This window comes from Ips typographus, linkage group LG4 (assembly GCF_016097725.1).
Source record: "Ips typographus isolate SLU linkage group LG4, UJ_Ityp_2.0, whole genome shotgun sequence".
NCBI lineage: Eukaryota > Metazoa > Arthropoda > Insecta > Coleoptera > Curculionidae > Ips > Ips typographus.
The window spans coordinates 7412668-7431861 of NC_138425.1; the positions used below are offsets into that span (position 1 = coordinate 7412668).

General features: G+C 35.8%; 2 protein-coding genes across 3 annotated transcripts in view; both read left to right on the top strand.

Moving 5' to 3' along the window:
- The first annotated feature begins 803 nt into the window (after nucleotides 1-803).
- LOC145728607 (nose resistant to fluoxetine protein 6-like) lies at nucleotides 804-4162 on the top strand. The gene is made up of 12 exons (XM_081978982.1): nucleotides 804-1223; nucleotides 1279-1463; nucleotides 1514-1668; nucleotides 1723-1799; nucleotides 1851-2047; nucleotides 2095-2264; nucleotides 2316-2484; nucleotides 2543-2733; nucleotides 2787-2886; nucleotides 2961-3150; nucleotides 3327-3469; nucleotides 3527-4162. Exons 1-12 carry the CDS (start codon nucleotides 1031-1033, stop codon nucleotides 3638-3640), a joined length of 1884 nt encoding a protein of 627 aa, XP_081835108.1. The 5' UTR covers nucleotides 804-1030; the 3' UTR covers nucleotides 3641-4162.
- Nucleotides 4163-7333: 3171 nt separating this feature from the next.
- The window catches only part of LOC145728609 (BDNF/NT-3 growth factors receptor-like), a 36930-nt gene continuing 25069 nt past the window's right edge, over nucleotides 7334-19194 (top strand). For both annotated transcript variants that reach the window (XM_081978986.1, XM_081978987.1), the window contains exon 1: nucleotides 7334-7636. In XM_081978986.1, the coding sequence (XP_081835112.1) occupies nucleotides 7594-7636 (43 nt within the window). In that variant the 5' untranslated portion in view covers nucleotides 7334-7593. The remainder of the gene's footprint in view (nucleotides 7637-19194) is intronic.

Consider the following 19194-nt stretch of genomic DNA (forward strand, 5'->3'; position numbering starts at 1 on the left):
TCTGTGAAGCGCTCTTGTTTTGAGGAATATTTATCAGTAGGTAAGCCTATTTAAGTTTATGTCTATATAGGTTTTTTTCGTGTAAATATGAGTGTGCAATAATTAAAGGAGTTTTGTCAGTTTAATAGCGTTTCATAAAATGTCAATTTTGGACAACATATATGTAAATTATAGAAATGTAGAAATTAATAGTTTATTGTAATGTTATGTGAAAATGTGTTAACGTAAAATGGGGTGACGTAATAAAGTAGCAGTAAGGTAAATCGCATGAATGTGACAAAGAAAGCAGCAAACATCACATTTAAAACCTTTCTAAAACACATTGCTACGTTATCCGAATTTACTTTGATTTTTGTAGATGTTTTCTACATTAGAGCAAACCATGTGTTTTTTATTGATTTAGGTAAATTTTTGCTTCATACTAAATATTTGAAAATTGACAAATTCAAACACGAAACTAATAAAGACATAAAGTAGAAGGTTGTTGTGTAGAATTACTGAAACTATTTTTTCTATCATTTGTCAAGTCATTCCAACACTGAATTTTTATAATTTATTTATTCTTTCATTACCATCAATGCTTATTATTACAATAAAACTCGTTATTGCAAAATCAAGGCATTAAATACATATTACTTTATATTATTCTTATCTTATTGTTGATCATTACAAGCATTTTACGAGTATACTAGAGTGATTCTGTGTGTTACCGGTATAATATTTTGACTTATATCAAATTTAGAATGTCTTCTCAGTAAATAATAAGAAGCCTTATGAAAAGAAACATTTTGCAAAATTTGCTTCACCAGATTGATAAACATTTGAATCATACAGGAGTTTTTCTGACGCGTATTCAAATAATCTTAACAATCATATCATACTACTGCAAAACATTTTTCTTTCAGATAAAGTTTCTTGTTTGCATTTTCCTTTAAAATAAATAAAACTAAGTGAAATTGGAACGTATTGTGCTAGTAAAATCGCAGTGTACACCATTGACAAGTGTTATTAACTCGTATTACATAAAAATATGAAAAACCTCAGTGTGCTTTTAATATTAACAGTTGTGCTAGCTGTAAGATGTCAAGAAGACTTGATATCTACAATTTTGAACAACGCCAATGTAGAAGAAGCTTGCAAGTGGATCAAGGATCAGCAGCTGGAAGATGAATGTTTTGACCAACTAAAAGAAATATGTGCCAATGACACTTTTAGAGTAAGAAGTTAGTACAATCTGTTTCAGTTTACATGTTTAGTTGTTAAACGTATTTATTTTAGTGCTAGACGCTTCTTCTAAATTTCCTTACACTGGAATGTTGATAAAATCTCCGATAGACTACGGAAGTTACGATGAATGCGTAGAGTTGGAATTAAATGGGAACAGTACCAGAGTATTAGGAAAATATTGCTTTTCCAGTTTGATCATTCCAACTACGTCACTTTTAGACCCTAATGTAGTTGATGTAAGTTAAGTACACAGTGTTATGAACAGTATTAATAATATGGATAATAGAAAGCGTACAAATTGGCCACATGTTTGCCTGATCAATGTCCAGCTAAGTATCTTTTGGAGCTGGCCAACTTAAGCTTTGTATATCCGTTATTCAACGATTATAGTTGCACTACAAAGTATCATAAACCCTTCGATTGGAGCGACTATATGACAATGTAAGCAGGGTTACAATATTCCGCACTTAAAATACATTCATAATGATTTTTCAGCATGTTTTTTTCACTGATTTCTGCAGTCTTAGTAATGTCAAGCGGCTACGACTTATACTATTACCTCCTCAATAAAGGTATCTTAGTGGTTTTAACATTGCTGGTACAGCACTTAAACTTTTTTGTAGATGTCCCAAATCAACTGTGGCAAACATTTTCAATTTTCCACAACGGTAAGAAGCTATTTAGGTTGTCCAAACCCACGAAAGAGCATATTCAAGTCATCCACGGCGTAAGAGTTATTAGCACCATGTGGATTGTTATAGGTCACACCTTTCAATACCAGGAGACTTTTCCGGTGACAAACCAACAGTTTGTTATTGACGTAAGTTATGCTATAATGGAATGGAACCATGAAAATATTCTTTTTAGTTTATGCTAGATTGGAGATCATTTTACATTACAACAGCATATTTGTCTGTAGATACGTTCTTTTTTATCTCAGGGATGTTGTTAGCTTACCAGTTTTTCAAGACAGAATGTCCTTCTTTAAGAAATTATTTTACGAAAGTCCCACAAATGATTCTGCATAGATACATCAGGTTGTTTTTTTACTTAAGTTTAGGATATTTTTAACACTTGATATATTTCAGGTTAACTCCCGTAGTAGTGGCCATTTTTATTCCAGTAATTACCATATCCAGGTATATGGGTAGCGGTCCCATGTATCAATCGTTAATAGTCACTGAAAGAGATAAGTGCCTCAAGAACTGGTGGTCGTTCTTATTATATGTGCAAAACTATGTAAATTATTCGAATTTGGTGAGCTATTCTAATGTTAATTTTTATTATTTTAAATCGAAAGTAGTACCTGTGTTAGTGTTTGCCGCATACTTGGTACCTCTCGGCAGATTGGCAACTATTTCTAGTGTCATTGCTAGTAGTTATTCCCGTGACACTGATGATTGCAAACCGAAGTTTTAAATGGATGATGTCAACGATGTTGGCTTTTAATGTCGTTTTTACTTTGGTACCCACTTTAATGGAGTACGTTTACGATGACTATGACAAGTACGTAACATGACTAATTTTTTTTCTTGCATCTCAATTTTTTTCTTTTTTAGTGAATATGAAAGTCATGTCAGATTATCCTGTTATTTTATTGGTTTTATGTTGGGGATCTTCTTAAGAAAAAATAGTTATATGAAACATGTCTTTACAAACGTAAGCTATACATAACTACGAATGAAATGGATGATGAAGATCACATAATTTATAACTAAAATATCATATTTTAGCAATCACTCCTAGTGATTTGGAGTTGCGTTATTGGAACAATGCTTTCAGTTGTTTTTCTATTCAAAAAAGCTCAATTAATGATCCTCGAAACAGATGACATAAGTTATAGGCTTTACTTCATTCCATTGAGGACTATTTGGGCGGTTTGTCTTTCTTGGGTTGTTTATGCCTGCCATTATGGCCATGGAGGTAGGAAAATGTTAATTTACATGTATAATATACTCGTAATAAAGTCAAGTTATATGATTTCGTGTTAAAGAAAAAAGGAAAAATGTGGAACATACTTGTAGTAGAGTATTTACAATGGAATATTCTACTAATAACTCTTCCTGCTTTTTACAAAAACCTTAATTACGTATTTTTAGGCTTTATCAACTCATTCCTTACTACTCCCCTAGTGCAAATTTTGAGCAAATTGACTTTTTGCATATACTTGATTCACGGTTTGTTGGTCACTTACGTGTCAGCGACTTCCAAAAACCTCTTAGAGACTGGTCAATTTGCTGGGGTAAGTTTAAGCTTTTTTACTGCACAGTGCAATCAATAATACAGCTAAATATTACAGATAAAAACTGTTACAATGGTTTACACGATTTCGGTTATGATATCAACGGTATGGACATTGGCTTTCGAATCTCCAATAATTGCTCTGGAATCTTACTTCTTCAGAAGGAAATAACTTAAGTTAACAATACTTAGTGTTAATTATATAGCGATATTTGTAAAAAAAACTAGTCTGAAATACTATACAGGGGTGGTATTTCTCAAACGTTATCTATTTTGAGCCTAATCGGATTTGTTTGCATACATACCAGGAACGAGAAAAAAAAAATTCGACACCTTGTCCTAGGAAAAGGAAACTCCAAAATTTCTGTTTTTTTAAGGTCGTCAGCAATTGTTTTACGTCATAGCATATCGGAAAAGCTACGTACCGCTTTATTATTATGTTATGCCAGTTGGAATCAATCGCGGTTCAAGTTCCATTGATTTGTTTTACTAATCCCGTTTTGACGAACCAGGAAACGAAAGAAAATTTGGGTTCACGCTGGGGCAAAATGGCTATACAGAGTCAGCCTATATTTTCTGTGGCTTTATAGTGAAGCATTTAGTTTTCAGATGGTAGTTATGCATTTTACACACACATCGCAAAGTGCATTAAAGTCTATTTAGATATGCATGAGAAATATAAACTAATAACTGATATGGCTTTTGATTCTGGTAAATTATAGAAACAAACCCTGTACATTCTGCAAATTAATATTTGGCTTGATTCACTGATTGGAACTGAATTCGTTTTCCGGGCTTATCTAAATAAACATTATTATCTAGGGCGCAACATTACTTGGACTCTGCATTGTCAATAATAAAGCTATATTTAATATGCAGCAGCTAATAGGTGGCTGATCAGTCTGTTTATCAGCTGACGAAAATGAGTGAACTAAAATGTAGTTTTACGATAAGGCTTAAATTATAACGTAATTTTCCTATCTTAAGCCTACCTAAAGCTTGTAAAGAGCGTGTGTTCATTTTTAAAAAGCCCCTCAGCTAAATAAACAAATAATAAGTGTAAGTAAACCAACATCCGTAATAGCTCCTTCCTCAAATTCTATTGTTTGTGTCTATTACTGGGTGTGTTTGTCTTTCTTATCTAAATAAAAGCCACTTATGAAAACCATCTTCAATACTTCGGGTATTGTAAAATGTTTACGCGTTCATGATACATTACAATAACAGTAACTAACGACTTTTAACTTTTAAATCGTGCCACTAATTGTCGGAAATGCGGCGCTTTGGATTTATTTTTGAAAACAAAAAAAAAATGGGTCAATGTGTTTAAATTTTGCTTCCGCATGATAGTTCGAACGGATGATGGCTCTGTTACATTCAAAATATTTACTTGTCTATTACATTGGTACGTCATCCCATTTTAAGGTAATTTTTACCACATATTATGTATCACAAAGATTTAAAAAGAAAATGGTTCGTCAAAATTCTGGAAAACAATCAAAAGGGGCTTACCAGAGAAAGTCTTAAGGGAATATGAAAAAGAAGGTTTTACTGTCAAACTTACGAATTTCTTTCCTTTGAAGATCATTGAAAGAAGGGGAATTTGGATACATACAAGGACTGCTTAAGTAGTAAGGCGGGATCAAACAAAACTTATGTTGCTAGGAAGCCATGTGGTTTCATTTCCATCAAATGTTCAAAATTCTGTACATATTGTTAAAACTTCAATGATGCTTATGGCTCTTTACTTTTAAACCTTGTGTAATTCAAGTCGTTACTAATTATTTGTACTTAATTAATTTGCAAATCCATTAATGCCCACATGTTCAATCATTTTGCTCATAAATCACCGTAATATCGGAGTTAAACGTGTTATAATAACAATACGTATTGTCAATCATCAAATATCTGAAATATTTTGGTTATTAGATTTGGTAATGTCAAAATGAACGACAAGCAAAATTAATTCGTATTGCATGTACAATTTAAAATTATTGGCAAAGTTAAATTACAATACGTTATGCAAATTACAATAGTAGTAATTTTTTAAGGCACTTAGGTAATTTCTATGACGTTTTAAATTATATTTGACATCCTTCAAAAAGAATACACATATGCATTTGTACAAACTAAATTTCTTGACGTGAAGTAAACAACCAGGCCTTCTAAATTTAACAGACTGATTATTGTTCCCTTCCAGGATGGACAGAAACTTAGATTCAAATCATTTGTTTCCTGAAAATATGTTTTTCCAGGACGCACTGGAGATTTTTATAGCGTGGGTTGTTAAAAAACTTATAAAGCTACTTTTTCAATAAACAATGCTTTGAGTTTACGGAGAATTTGAATCAAACAAAAGATTGCCTTACAAAATACCTGGAAAAGGCTGAACAAATAGCAAGAATTGTCATTAATGTTAATAATTTTGCGGTAGACGAAAAATCAAACTAAATTGGAATGTCAGCAATTGCATTTTGTTGAATTCTCGGATTAATATCAGACATTCTTTGTGGTTTTTGCTGGCAAATAACTTTGTGTTTGTCTTTTTCTGCATTTTTTCTTTTATTTTGTCTTCACGTCTCTAAATCGCAAGTGCACCATGGCACTATAAAAATAATACTATAAATTGTTTTTATTTTTTTAATTAACGCAATATTAACTGTACAAGTATTGTGTGTGTTTTAGGGCGGGCCCTATTTTAAGGGTCTGCCATACAACACGCCCACCCTTGTAAAACCTGAATGAAATAAATAATGTTTTTGTAGTAACACCCAAAATTCCCTACCTTTTCGTTGTTGGCATGCAAGTTAATTAAGAAGATCCAAGCTTGTTGTGCTCTAAACAGAAAATCAAATTTTCATTTGCGACAGAGCATTTACAAAGCAAGAATAAGTTTTAAAATTAAAATTTTCGTTAAGAAAAATATATTTCAATTCAGGCAGCAGTGTAAAAGGGTTTTTTAAGGCAAAACATGCACCAACCAACTCCAAATGATATTTTTAAGAGAAAACCGTTTGGATTAAAACAAATCTCAGAATTACAGAACTATGGAACATAGCGCAAACTTTAAAGTCCCACAAAAGTTTTACGGAATCTAGAGCCATTTATGCAAATTGAAAACAATCTTAAGTTGAACTGTACATGTTGCGGAAGTTAGTGGCATTATTATAATTTGCGTATACAAACCGGAATTAGAACTTCTAATTAAATTTCAGCATTTCTAAAACGAGGGGATATGTAATTTATATGAAAAAATATCCGATTGGATATGTCTAAAACTACCTCAAAACTTGCTCAATCAAGTTGATTCGATAGAATTCTGTCATTTGATCGTAATCTCTTATGAATCATTCTGATGATATTACTTTAATCGATCACATAATTTTTGTAGACCAAGTAAGAAAACGGTCTTATGGGAAAATTGAATCTCTGGAGGGAATTATGTCTGTTAAGAACTCTTGGGGCTAATTTTATAATAAAGTTAATAGACCCTTTTAACTAAAATTGGCATGTGCTTGTAACATGTCCTAGAGGATATACCTAGACCAATTTGCCTTTAAAGAAATTTTTATTAATATCAAACCATACAATATACCATATTATAAAGTATACGGTCATCCACCTTTAGGTTTGAATATGCATATAACCCACAGCCGGCGCCAAAAAACTTTTAACCTTTATAACCCTTAGAGAAAACCGAAATGAATGCGAGCCCAAAATAATCGAAATGTCACTATCGGAATATTTGATAAGCCGCGTATCGACGCCCTTCAACTTCCCCAGATAACGAAGATAATGTCATTTAGGGGGTTAGATATTTGCAACCTAAAGCTAAGTAAAAAGAGTTCTTTACTCAAATTCTTCCAGCACGCGTGCTTGGACCAATAGCGCGCTCTCATCTCGAGCGATAGTCATTTGTTTTCGACTTCTTGTCCTATCCGAATCGGTTCTTGTATTGTGCAGTTCGCGCTTTCGAATTCGTATCTCGCGCTCAAAGTTTAAACTTTAGTGAAGGAACATTTTTGAACATGTGTTTTACAACAATTTACATTACTGTAAAAATTGTGTGGTGACATGGTGGCTTCAATAAATTGTTTAGACAGTAATTAGTGAAAACTTAAAATCATGAAGCGACATAGTAAAAGAAGATCTCTAAGCAAACATGAGGGTAAGTTTTTCGGAAAAAAATAAACAGAAGCTTATGCAACTGGTTTTGTTTATAAAAATTCAAGGAAAAATCGACAACAAAGAGGTTATTTATTATAAATTTAACTGCTGCGATGCCGACAGTTGTTGGGGTCATCGCCGAAGTCAGATAAACTTATTTTATTTAATTGGACGTCGATGTCTAACTCAAATTTGTTTGTCCAAATTGCGTATGATAACGGTCATTACTTGAGCCGCAATAAAAATTAGTTGACCCAAAAATTATGATTAAAATTTAATTATTGTACTATTAACTATAACAAGTGCAAACATTTGCAATAAACGCACATATTTATTTGCTTTTGAGAATTTTGTTACCCTCAAAATTAAGCGTTTTAGTGCAATGCCAAGATAATCATCAGTATTTACTTTGTTACGCTTAACATCACCATTTACGTTCAAACCACTTTTAAATGCCCAAACACCAGGTAACAAAAATATGAACTGTCACTGAATTTGATATTTGCATAGATTTTCACTAAACAAACATTTAAATTTGCTACCGAATGTTGAATCGTAGTACACAACAACTTTTGGTGCGTCCAATTTTTGAAAATCGAATATGATGGTAAGAGAATTATTTAATTTCAATTCAAACTTTGTTTTGGAATTGTGGGGTATTAATTAATTAATAAAAGCATTACACTGAATAATTCCAGGAATAGGATTAGTAGTAGTAGAAACAGGGTTTCTATACCCAACTTCAAAGTATTGATATCAAAGTAGTTCGGAGAATAATATGATTCAATACGACCAATGTCAATTGAAAATTAAATTAATATAGGAAAGTATGTATGCTCCGTAGTTTTCAAAGCTCAATATTTCTAACAGTTGAAACTACGTTTTTAGAGGTCTTTTTGACCACCCTGAATTTTTTAATTAAAAGTAACGAAAAATTGAAACAAACATAAACCCTATGCACTTACTACTAAGATTGAAGTAGTAGTCCATTTTCACTCAGTGGAGCTGTACAAATACAGGGGGAACAGTAACACTCAAATTATATTATATGTAAAAAATGTAAAAAATCTATGTTTTACAGAATGACAGCTTAATTTTATAGTTCGGTACTAGGTAAGTTTCCTTTTATATATTTTTATCTTTGTATAATTTTTAACATTTAACATTTAACTACTAGCCCCTGATGATGAGCTGCTTCTGCGCTCGAAACATGTTGGGCATTTTTTAAAAAGGTTTAAAAACCTAATAAATTTACTGTGGAGACGACTGAGTGTCACTGTTCCCCCTGTACTTACTACTAAGTTTTATTATAATATATTGGCAAATTTTGGTGAAAAATGTTATTCTATATTCCAAGGCAAAAAACATACGGTAACGGTCAATATGTTTGTCAAAAGAAATTTGAGCCAAAGAGGACTTTCATCGGTTTATAAAAAAAATCTGATCCGAACTAAAAAAACAATAACACTTTACACCTTGTCCCGGTACGAGCTTTTAAATTCCCCTCGTACGTAAACACCAGCTGTGACCAGGTGGTTCCTATCCTTGCCCACCCAACATTAAAAGCTGATGTTTTGAAAAAAGACCCATGATCTTTATTTTCGGTATGGATCCCACGCTGTTTCTGACACTATAATTTTGATTAGAATAAATGAGTACGAATGCATTTAACTAAATCATTCGGAATTTGATTTGCAAATTTTTTCTTTAAGGTGAATTGATTGATTATGGCGTAAGGAGAATGTATTGTTTCGTAATTGCCTACCATGCTTAATAATTGACCATTAAGCCTTCCCTGAAGGTATGGCAATAGCACGCCATAAATCTTACTTGACAACTGATTATTAAAAAGAAGCTTATAAATTCGACGATAAATCACAAACTGGAAGGATTCAACCGTTTTTATGCGGATGAGAATGCTCACTGCCCTTTAGTCTGGAATCATTGATTAGTAGCAGTTTCAATGTGAGGTATTGGTCTTTAAAGTTAATTCTTGAAATCAAAGATCAATTTTCGTTTCACGATAGTGGAATTCCATATAATCAGAGATAAAGACAGTTTACAACATTTAAAATAAATAATTTATTGTTTACTCTCCATAAGTTACTGCGTGACCTAAGACCTCAATAAGCTGACAATCTCGATTCGAATTGTAGCTGGGGACTCTGTGCACGCGTCTCGGTTTAATATACTGTTGATTGATTTAACTACTTTATTATTTGTTTATACAGTTTTTTTGCAAAAACATAAAAAAAGTTTTTTAATATTGTCAGTAAAACTTTAATTAGATTATCTTAGTTTTCTTGTAATCCCGACAGAGAACTTACAGATTGTAGAAAAATGAGAATTTTTTCGAGGTAAAAACTCATATAAAACAGATTATCTAGAGGAAAGCTTATAAAAAAAGTGCTTAGTAATTTAAGGATTTTTTCCTTCTACAAATATTGTCCTATTCAAAAACTAGTAATGCATACATTTTTATCTTCTTAAGGGGCTTAACTAAATTTAGTTCAATATACTATATTGGTCCCTAAAATTACCAAAATTTTAACGTATTTGTATGGTAGAAACGTTAGTAACGTCTAGATCAAAGGGAAGTGAATAGGGCAGTTATTTCCTCGCTCTTCAAAGACATGAATTGATTTAGTTAATATCCAATATATCGATATCTTGTTAAGTCAAGATATCTTTCAAAACTGTCTTAATATAAATTCGTTTATGCCCAAGAGCAATGTAAAACAATTTCAATAAAATTGTTTGGGAAATTCAATTTTCTACGACGACCATGCACCATGCATGTGGAGTCATTCTCAATAAGTCTTCTGAAACTTCTCACAGAAACTCCACCTTCACGATTAAAAATACCAGAATACAACAAGATTCTTCCTGCATAAAATTGGGACAAAATACTGAACTTACAATGGAATTCGCCAATAGCTCTTTCTAGATGGTAGGTATGTTGTAATAGTTTGCAAAATTGAGTTTCATTGATATACAAGTTTAAGATTAAAAGTGAAATAGAAAATATCTGGCAAATACAGAATACAAGAATACCATAAACCTAACTAATCGTATACGAGTAGTGTAAAAAATTATAATTTTAGACAATTTGAAGTTTTACAGAAAAGATATGACAGTTTAAATTTTCAATTTTAAATTGAGTGAATCAGGAGGGCAAAAGAAAACCTCTATGAAAAAGATTTTATCAAACAAAAACAACATTCTAAAAACTATCAAGTACACTCTAATACCTCATTATCCATCCACACTGGATTATTTCGAAAACTAGTCTTAATAAACATATTAAATTTTTCTATTATAGTCTTATTACAATATAAACAATAAACATTCATAACCATTAATACATATACTGGCAATATTGCACTACTTACACGAATAATTTGCATCTGTGCCAAAAATAAACTTTGTACGTTATTATCACGTACCCAAAATATGGTAATGCTTTATTTCAAACTAACTTAGCATAACAATAATAATAATTATTTAAATTTTTATAACCGTTTATCACGAAATACTTTGCATTCCATGTTAAGTTTAACTGGCTAATCAAAGTAGTTTATATTTCTTGTTTTACTGGGTGACAGGAAGTAAAATTATGTAGGCTGTATATTTAATAAAAATATAAATGATACAGCTTTGAAAATTAATAATAAAGTAGAATAATCATCAGAAAGCAATTTTGACTTAAATTGAAATAATTATTGTTGAATGTTAAAACTAAAAGTAATCACAGAAGCTATGAAAAGTGTAAAATAATAAATTAAATATAGTGCATAAAGTAAATGAAAATTACACAGTAAAACCTTAACCAAACTCATGTTTTATTAAGTTTTTCCTAGCAAATAAATGCAAAGTTTCGGCATCAGTTTGAAAACTATTTGAATTTTCAAGGAAATAGTATGTGCCCTAGAAAAATTAATATTTCTGATCCTGTTAGTTGTTTCCTGTAACATTTAAAGTTTGAACAATGTAAATCGGTTTATTCCGTTATTGATAAAGACATTCTAATACATAATACAAGATATAGGAAAATAATACTTATTGAAGCAGAATTGTACACGAATAACAAATGTTTGTTTTAGAGGGTTAATCAATATTTATAGTTTTTTATCAATAAAAAGTATCATGAAAGACAGTGGAGTTAGTGCAATATGCATTTTTAATTTTCCTTCAACATGTCATTATGTAATTGTGACATTGAAAGTGTTTCTGTCATACACATAATGTTGGTTTTCTGTTACTACAATAACATGAAACGCATGAAAAGGTATCAATATATTTATGTCAAGGTTTCAACTGCTATATTTAACAACTTGACTTGCTAAATACTTAAATAATAGTAAAATAATACATTCTAAGGTGTCTTTTCAACTTTTTTTATCTCATAATAATCTGATGTAAGTCAAATGTCAGCTATATTATTAGAATCAGACTGTTTATCGCACGCAAATTAATTCTTGATATTAGCAAACTTCCTGCCAGCTCTAATGGATTATTATTTTGAGTGACTTATCACCTAATTGCTGGTTATGTGCGTTAACTATGTCAATTTTTGGTTTTTTATCCTGAAAGTTGATCTTTTCCAACCGATCACCATGATAAATCTTTGTTTACGGTAGGAACATTTAAAGTGATTAAAGTACTGGTAGAATTCAATTATTAATTTTTCCGACTATCCAAACATTTTTATTGAAAGAGATAAATCACGTACGTAGTTCAGCTAGAAGTTTTACCCAGGCTAGAACATAAACACTATCCAGTACATTAAACTAAACTTAAACCGGGTGTCTGTGTATACCATTTTTTTCAAAGCATTATTTCTTTGGAATTATTAAGCGGACCGTTCGAACATTTTATTTACTTGTTAAAAGCCCATTATTTTTGAAATTTATTTATGGTCCAATAGTGCTAACTACGCCTTTGAGTGTGTTACGAATTCTGGAAAATAAGACGTTTTAATGGATTTGAACATATTCTTAGAATAAGAGCAGTAGTACGTTGTTTGAATGTAGGCTAAAGTAACCGTGACTTAAATAATAATTGTTTAAATGTTATGTATTACTAGATTTAACTCAGTTTAATCATACGTCAATGCATGACGAAAATTTTGAACTTTGAGTTGCAAATATGAATAAGTATACATAATTGTAACACTTTTATTTGGCAATTATAGTTATTTAGCATATTTTATTATATTTTGTCATTGGAACAAAACTCAAGTGGTTAACGAAGCTGACAATATGCAAATACTAGCATCTCTCTGCACTTGCATCTGCATAGCAGCCAAAAGGGATATTACCATCATAATGAAGTTCATAATTAATATTAAAGCGCCCTCTGCAACCTGTATAACTTATCAAGTTAACTGTCACGTTTTGGGGGTAGCGCAGGAAGAGAAACAACAAACGTAGCTCAAGTATGTCTCCTTTATTTGTATACTGACGATGATGCCTAACTAAATCTTACTCCCAGATTAAGAGGGCCGCTAGTACCGCTACAGGCGGGACGCCCATGGGACTCTCTCTACGAGGGGGTGCGTGGGTGTGTGTGTGTGTGTGAGTGTGCGTAAGGCCTCCTGATGTGCCCGCCAAGCGGAACCCGCTCGATACGAGCAGGGAACCCCTATGTCCGACAAACCCGAAGGATTTACTTTATGCACAGCAAGCCCCCCTTGGAGTGTCGCCAAGCGAAACCCGCTCGATACGAGCAGGGAACCCCTATGACCGACACGCCCTAAAGGACTTACTTTAGGTACTGAAAGGGTCAAGAGTCCCGACGGTCACCACTGGGTTGCGTAAGGACTCTAGTCTGTTCAGCCTGGATTTCCAAGAAGGTATCGAGCCGTCCGGGCACTAGGAAGTTCGGACTGATGCTCGATAGACCGACCCAGAGACCAGTAATCTTCGATGGCTTGAGACGCTGATTAAATACTCGTCTCATGACCCCAATTTGCCGGTCTCGCTGATTCGGCAGTGCACTGGGGGAGACCGGGGCCAGACTAGGTAACGGAACATGGTGCAACTTATGTTATTCGTGACATCTCCCCCCTCTGAAGAGTGTTCGCCCCGGACACTTAACCCTAACTTAACTAAATAACCTACATGCCCCATGGCTTTATTTACACCGTGTGACCAATCGTAACTTATGTCCTATTACGCTCCCCTTGTTATCTCCCTTGTGGTTCTCCTGGAATCTGTTGCTCCTTCCTGGAGGGCGGCCTTACGCGGCTTCGTCTTGCCTAACTGTGCGCCAGAGCACCCGTTACTCAGTTCGCGGGTGGTGGCGCCCTCTACTGACTTTCCTCGCCCACTTCGAAGTGCGCGGGATGGTCGCTGGTTCCGTGAGTTCCTAGGTTGTGATATCCTGGCGGAAGAGGCGTAATGATTGGTCAACCTACTTAAATAATTGTTTAGACTATGTTAGCTTTATGAATATACTGAGTTTGCACCCTACTTGTGCAAAATGTTACCCTTACAACTTATTTTATTGTTCCACTTCCTTGCTTTCTACGTCTGAATCCACATCGGATATATCCCCCAAAGTCCATTCATCGTAAAATGGTAAAATCCTCCCTATGTGCACTATATCCGTTTTTTTCCTTTTTCCTGTTTTACTTCATAGTTAACTTCACTGAGTTTCCTTATTATTCTGTAGGGTCCGAACCATCGTAGCAGCAGTTTTCTCACTTTTTCCCACTTTCCTAATTGGGATGAATATTTTCACCCTATCTCCTACCTCAAATTCACCATCTCTGTGATATTTGTCGTAAATGTCCTTGTCCTTTTCTTGTTTTTGTGGATATTATCTACAGCAATTGCCCTTAACAGTAAAGCTTTCTCTCGGTAATTCGTTCGTGTTCGACTCGTCCTCAGTTCTAAAAGGTGGCGTCCAGTGGGAGTGTGGGGGTTCCTTGCGAATATTAGTTGAAATGGGCTAAAACGTGTCGTCTCCTGTTTGCCGTATTGTATGCGAATGTCACGAAAGGCAGATACGTGCACCAATCTGTCTGCTCTGTGTTGCAGTATAGTGACAGCATGTCCGCCAACGTTTTGTTTAAGCGTTCAGTTAGGCCGTTGCACGAAGGGTGGTATGCCGTTGTAAAAGTGCTTTCAAACCCATAATCTGTTGTAATTCCTGCACCAGTTCGGATTGGAATACCTTGCCTCTATCGCTGAGGATGCTTCTAGGAACGCCGTGAATTAGTATTACTCGTTCCAATAAGAATTTTGGCCACAGGTCCTGCCTTCCCGTTAGGCAGGGCCGCTGTGATGGCGTATCTTGACGCGTAGTCTGTCACTACTACTATCGTTGTCTTGCCTTGGTTACTTTTCCGGAATGGTCCCAGTAGGTCTATCCCTACTTTATCAAATACTTGCCCACTTTTATTGGCTGGAGTAAGCCCAATGGCTTATCATTTGTTGGCCCTTTTCTCGCCTGGCAGTCCCTACAACCTTTAACGTAATTTCTGACGTCCTTAGTCATCGAATCCCATAGTATTTGGGAGTAAGTCTGCTCAGAGTTTTTGTTACCCCATGTGTCCGCTGGTAGGTGCGTTGTGAGCTCCCACAAAATTTCCTCCCTAAGTGACCGGGGGATCACGAGTGCGTGTTCCAGTCCTTCCTTAGTTTGTGTTGCTCTATACAGAACGCCCTCCCTCAGCCTAAAATTCTTTATTTTTCGCCGTGTCGTGCGTCAACGTTTGTTGATTCGGGGTTGCTTATTGCTGTTTTTAATTCTAGTATGGCCTTATCCTTATTCTGCAATTCTCCTATGTCTAACGTTGATATCGTGAAAGTGGGTATATCGTCTAATTCATCTAATTCGACTTCGCTCCATCCTGCCACCGGGTTCCGTGATAGGCAGTTCCGCATCTTGGTGCTTACTGCCTTTTTTATAGACTACCGTGTAGTCAAATTCTGCCAACTTGAGAGCCCAACGTGCTAATCTTCTTGAGTGATCGTTTACATTGTGTATCCAGCATAATGCGTGGTGATCTGTTACGATTTTTACAGGGGTGTCCATAAATTAGATGCCTAAGGTAGGTCATTCCCCAGACTGCTGCTAATAGCTCCAGCTCGCTGATCGAATAGTTCTTCTCTGCTTTTGACAAGGCCCGGCTTATATAAGCTATCGGGTGGTCTTGACCGTCACTGCCTTCTTGGAGCAGAATTGCCCCTATTCCATCTATACAGGCGTCCGTGTGCATTGTACATCCTATATTCGGATTGTAATGTTTTAATACTGGGGATGACGTCAGTTTTTCTTTCAGCAGTTCAAATGCTTTCGCCTGATCTTCACCCCAGCAGAACTTGTTCTTTTTTGTGGCCTCATGTAAGGGCCGTGCCAATACCGCGTAGTCCTTTATAAATTTCCTATAAAAATTGCATAATCCTAAAAAGCTTTGTAGGTCCTTTGTTTTCTTTGGTGTGGGGAATTGCTTAATCCCTGCAAGTTTTTCTTCCTCTGGGCTTATTCCTTCTTTGCTTACTGTGTAGCCCAAAATCCTTATCTTTTCCTGCAAATATTCGCATTTACTCGGTTTTAAGGTCAGATTGGCTTCTCTCATTTTCTGGAATACTTTTTGTAATTTTGCTAAGTGTTCCTCTAAGTTTTCTGAATAAATAATAATATCATCTAGATATATTAGTATGTCCTTCCACTTTAAGTCTCTAAATATCTTATCTGCAAGTTGTTGGAAGGTTGCTGGTGCATTGCATAGACCAAAGCTTAACACGTTGAATTCGTATGATCCATGTCCCTGTGCCGTGAAAGCCGTGTATTGTTTGGACGACTCTTCTATAGGAATCTGCCAGTAACCCGAGAACATGTCCAAAGTTGTAAAGTACTTGGCATTTCCCATGTATGTGAGAATGTCATCGATTTGTGGTATCGGGTAACATGATTTTTTGGTGACTGGGTTTATAGTTCTTTTGTAATCCACGCAGAACCTCGTCGTGCCATCTTTCTTTTTCACCAGTACAACGGGGCTTGCCCACGGCGAGTGGCATGGTCTTATTACTCCGCAATTGAGCATTTCTTTTATTTGTGTGTCAATGATTTCTCGCTCGGATTGTGAGACTCTATAAGGGCGGCATTTCACTGGTTTATCTTCTGTTACTTCTATTTTGTGCTCTATCAGTTGTGTTTTGCCCATATATTTTGGTGACTTGCAAAATACGTCCCCATATTCAACCAGTAGACTCTCTAGTTCTTTTTTGAACTGCTTATCCGTAATGTGGTCCAGTTTGTGGTCTTCTAATGTCACTACTTCTTCGTCTATTCTCTGTGTTGTAAAGAGTGCTGTGGTGCTCAACCCACTGGGCTCTTCTAGCCGTGCCACCGTTGTGTCTTTGTAAATAACCCTTCTAGTTGGCCCTATGTTCTTGAGGGTCAATGATATAGAGTTTTCGGCTCTTTCTAGGTTGCATAGTAGGTTGTTGCGTACTAGCCATCCCTCGTTTTGTACTAATAACATCTCTGTAGATAGGGGTATTTTTGGTTCAGTTTTGATGGATTTTTTCTCTCCTGGCTTCAGAGTGTAATCTTCCTTTGCCTTCAACTTAACTATCAAGCGGTCATCGTTTTCTATGTAGTTCGGCAGGGTGTTCCAGGAGCTGGTTTGTGTCTTGGTCTTTCTTGGTCGGGGTTCTCTATTTTTTGAAACCAGTACCGTCACACTCGTTTCCTTGAAAGTCTCATACAGCAAGTCTTTAAGCTTCTCCCAATCTGACTCGCTGTTTGCGTTTGCGGATGTCAATCTAGGTATAGCCACCTTACTTATTTTATTTCGTATTGCCCAATCTTTCAATTTCCTACAGCAATGTTGGAGCGTATGAGTAGGGATATATTCGCTACCCTCTTCTTTTACTATCATCTGTAGGGTATGTCTGTTTTTCTTAAACAAACTGACCACGCTCCCTATGGGTAGCTTTTCTGTGTTGTAATCTGCCAAATGGTCCCTGATGGCTTTTCCCACTCCTCTATCTCTACTGGGAGCCGAAGAGACTGCAACGGCCCATGCAGTGCTGCTCGGAAGACTGAAGATGGACCCAGGTATTTCTTGGATCACTTCTCTCCAGCTTCGTGTTTTGCATGGTTTTTTGGATGCAGAATCTTGCTTTGCACCGAGCGGTATCACCAAATCTTGATTTAGGGTGAGTATGTTGGATATTAAGCAAATTGCTGCCTGCATTTCCCTTAAGAACTCCATGCCCAAAATAAGGGGTTGTGGTGTATTCTCCAATATCGTTGCTTTAATTTCTAATTTTTTCTTGTAATTGCCTCTGAGCTCCAGTGATGCCAATGTGTCGCCTAGACTTCTTACTTTCTGACCGCCAGCTGTCACAAGCAACGTGGGTGGGTCTCTGATCCTATGTTTTTTGTTGACCAGGAGATGGCTTATCACATTTAGTTCCGCACCTGTGTCAATAATCGCCGGTACGTAATAATCGTTCACAACAGCATTTATGTATAGTATCTTATAGCACGTTGTGCCCCGAGTGGAGAGGGTGACGGGACTTAGTTTTGCCACCCCCTGGAGTTTGGGTGCTGCTGTCTACTTCTACACACAGCAGCAAAGTGGCCTATTTTACCGCAGTTGTAGCACCTGAGCCTGTTGTCATATGTCCTCGTGGATTGGTACTGTCTTTCTGGATTACTGGCATGGTTTGTGCCATAGTCTCTCCTGAGCGGTGGCGGGGTTCTGTAAGGGCGGGGATTGCCAAAAGGTGACTGTCTTTGTTCTACTGGTCCAGCGGCCTGTTCTTCTATTTGATGCTGCGGTCTAAAAGTGAGCGGTGTCGAGAACTTTTCAGGAGCGTTATCTATTGTGATGCAAAGTTTTTTGACTTCGTCCAAGTTCCTAGGTGGGTTATTAGGAAAATTTGTGAGCCAGTAGTATTTAGCTCTTGGTATATCTTTTAGCCCACTCTGGAAAATATCTACGAATTCGTCGAGATCTACGTTTTCTTTGTATTCTTCGTATAGGACCCTTAGATCATAGAAATAATTCTTTGTCTGTTCCAGGTCCCTTTGCTTCCTTTGCCTTAACTTTGCAAGCAAATGGCGACTGTTGATACCGTCGCTAAACTCAGTCTTGAATGCTTGACAAATGTGTTGCCAGTTGCTGTCAGGGTTTGCTGCTTTATATTCTCTATACCAAATGTTTGCGGCGCCCTGCAGGTACGAGTGAAAGTATAGTATTTTTAACGCATCGTTCCAGCTATTGGCCACTGCCGTTCGCTCGTATGTGCCGATAAACTGAGGGGCTGAATCACTGCCCGGGTTGAACGTTGGTGGGCTGATGAATTGAGGTAGTGCGGGTGTTTTTTCCCCTGCCTCAACCGCCGAAATGGTAATGTCCGCCATTTCTCTTGACCCCTTCTTGCCTTCTAATGCTTTATCTCCTTTCTCAGGGTGTACTTGTGCTCCTGTCTCTATCACTGTATTTTCCAGATCGTTTTCTGGTTCTTGTGGCTGCTCAGTGTCTTCCCTTCTTGTATTTACAAGCGTAAGGGTTAGGTAATCTGTTTCTTGCAT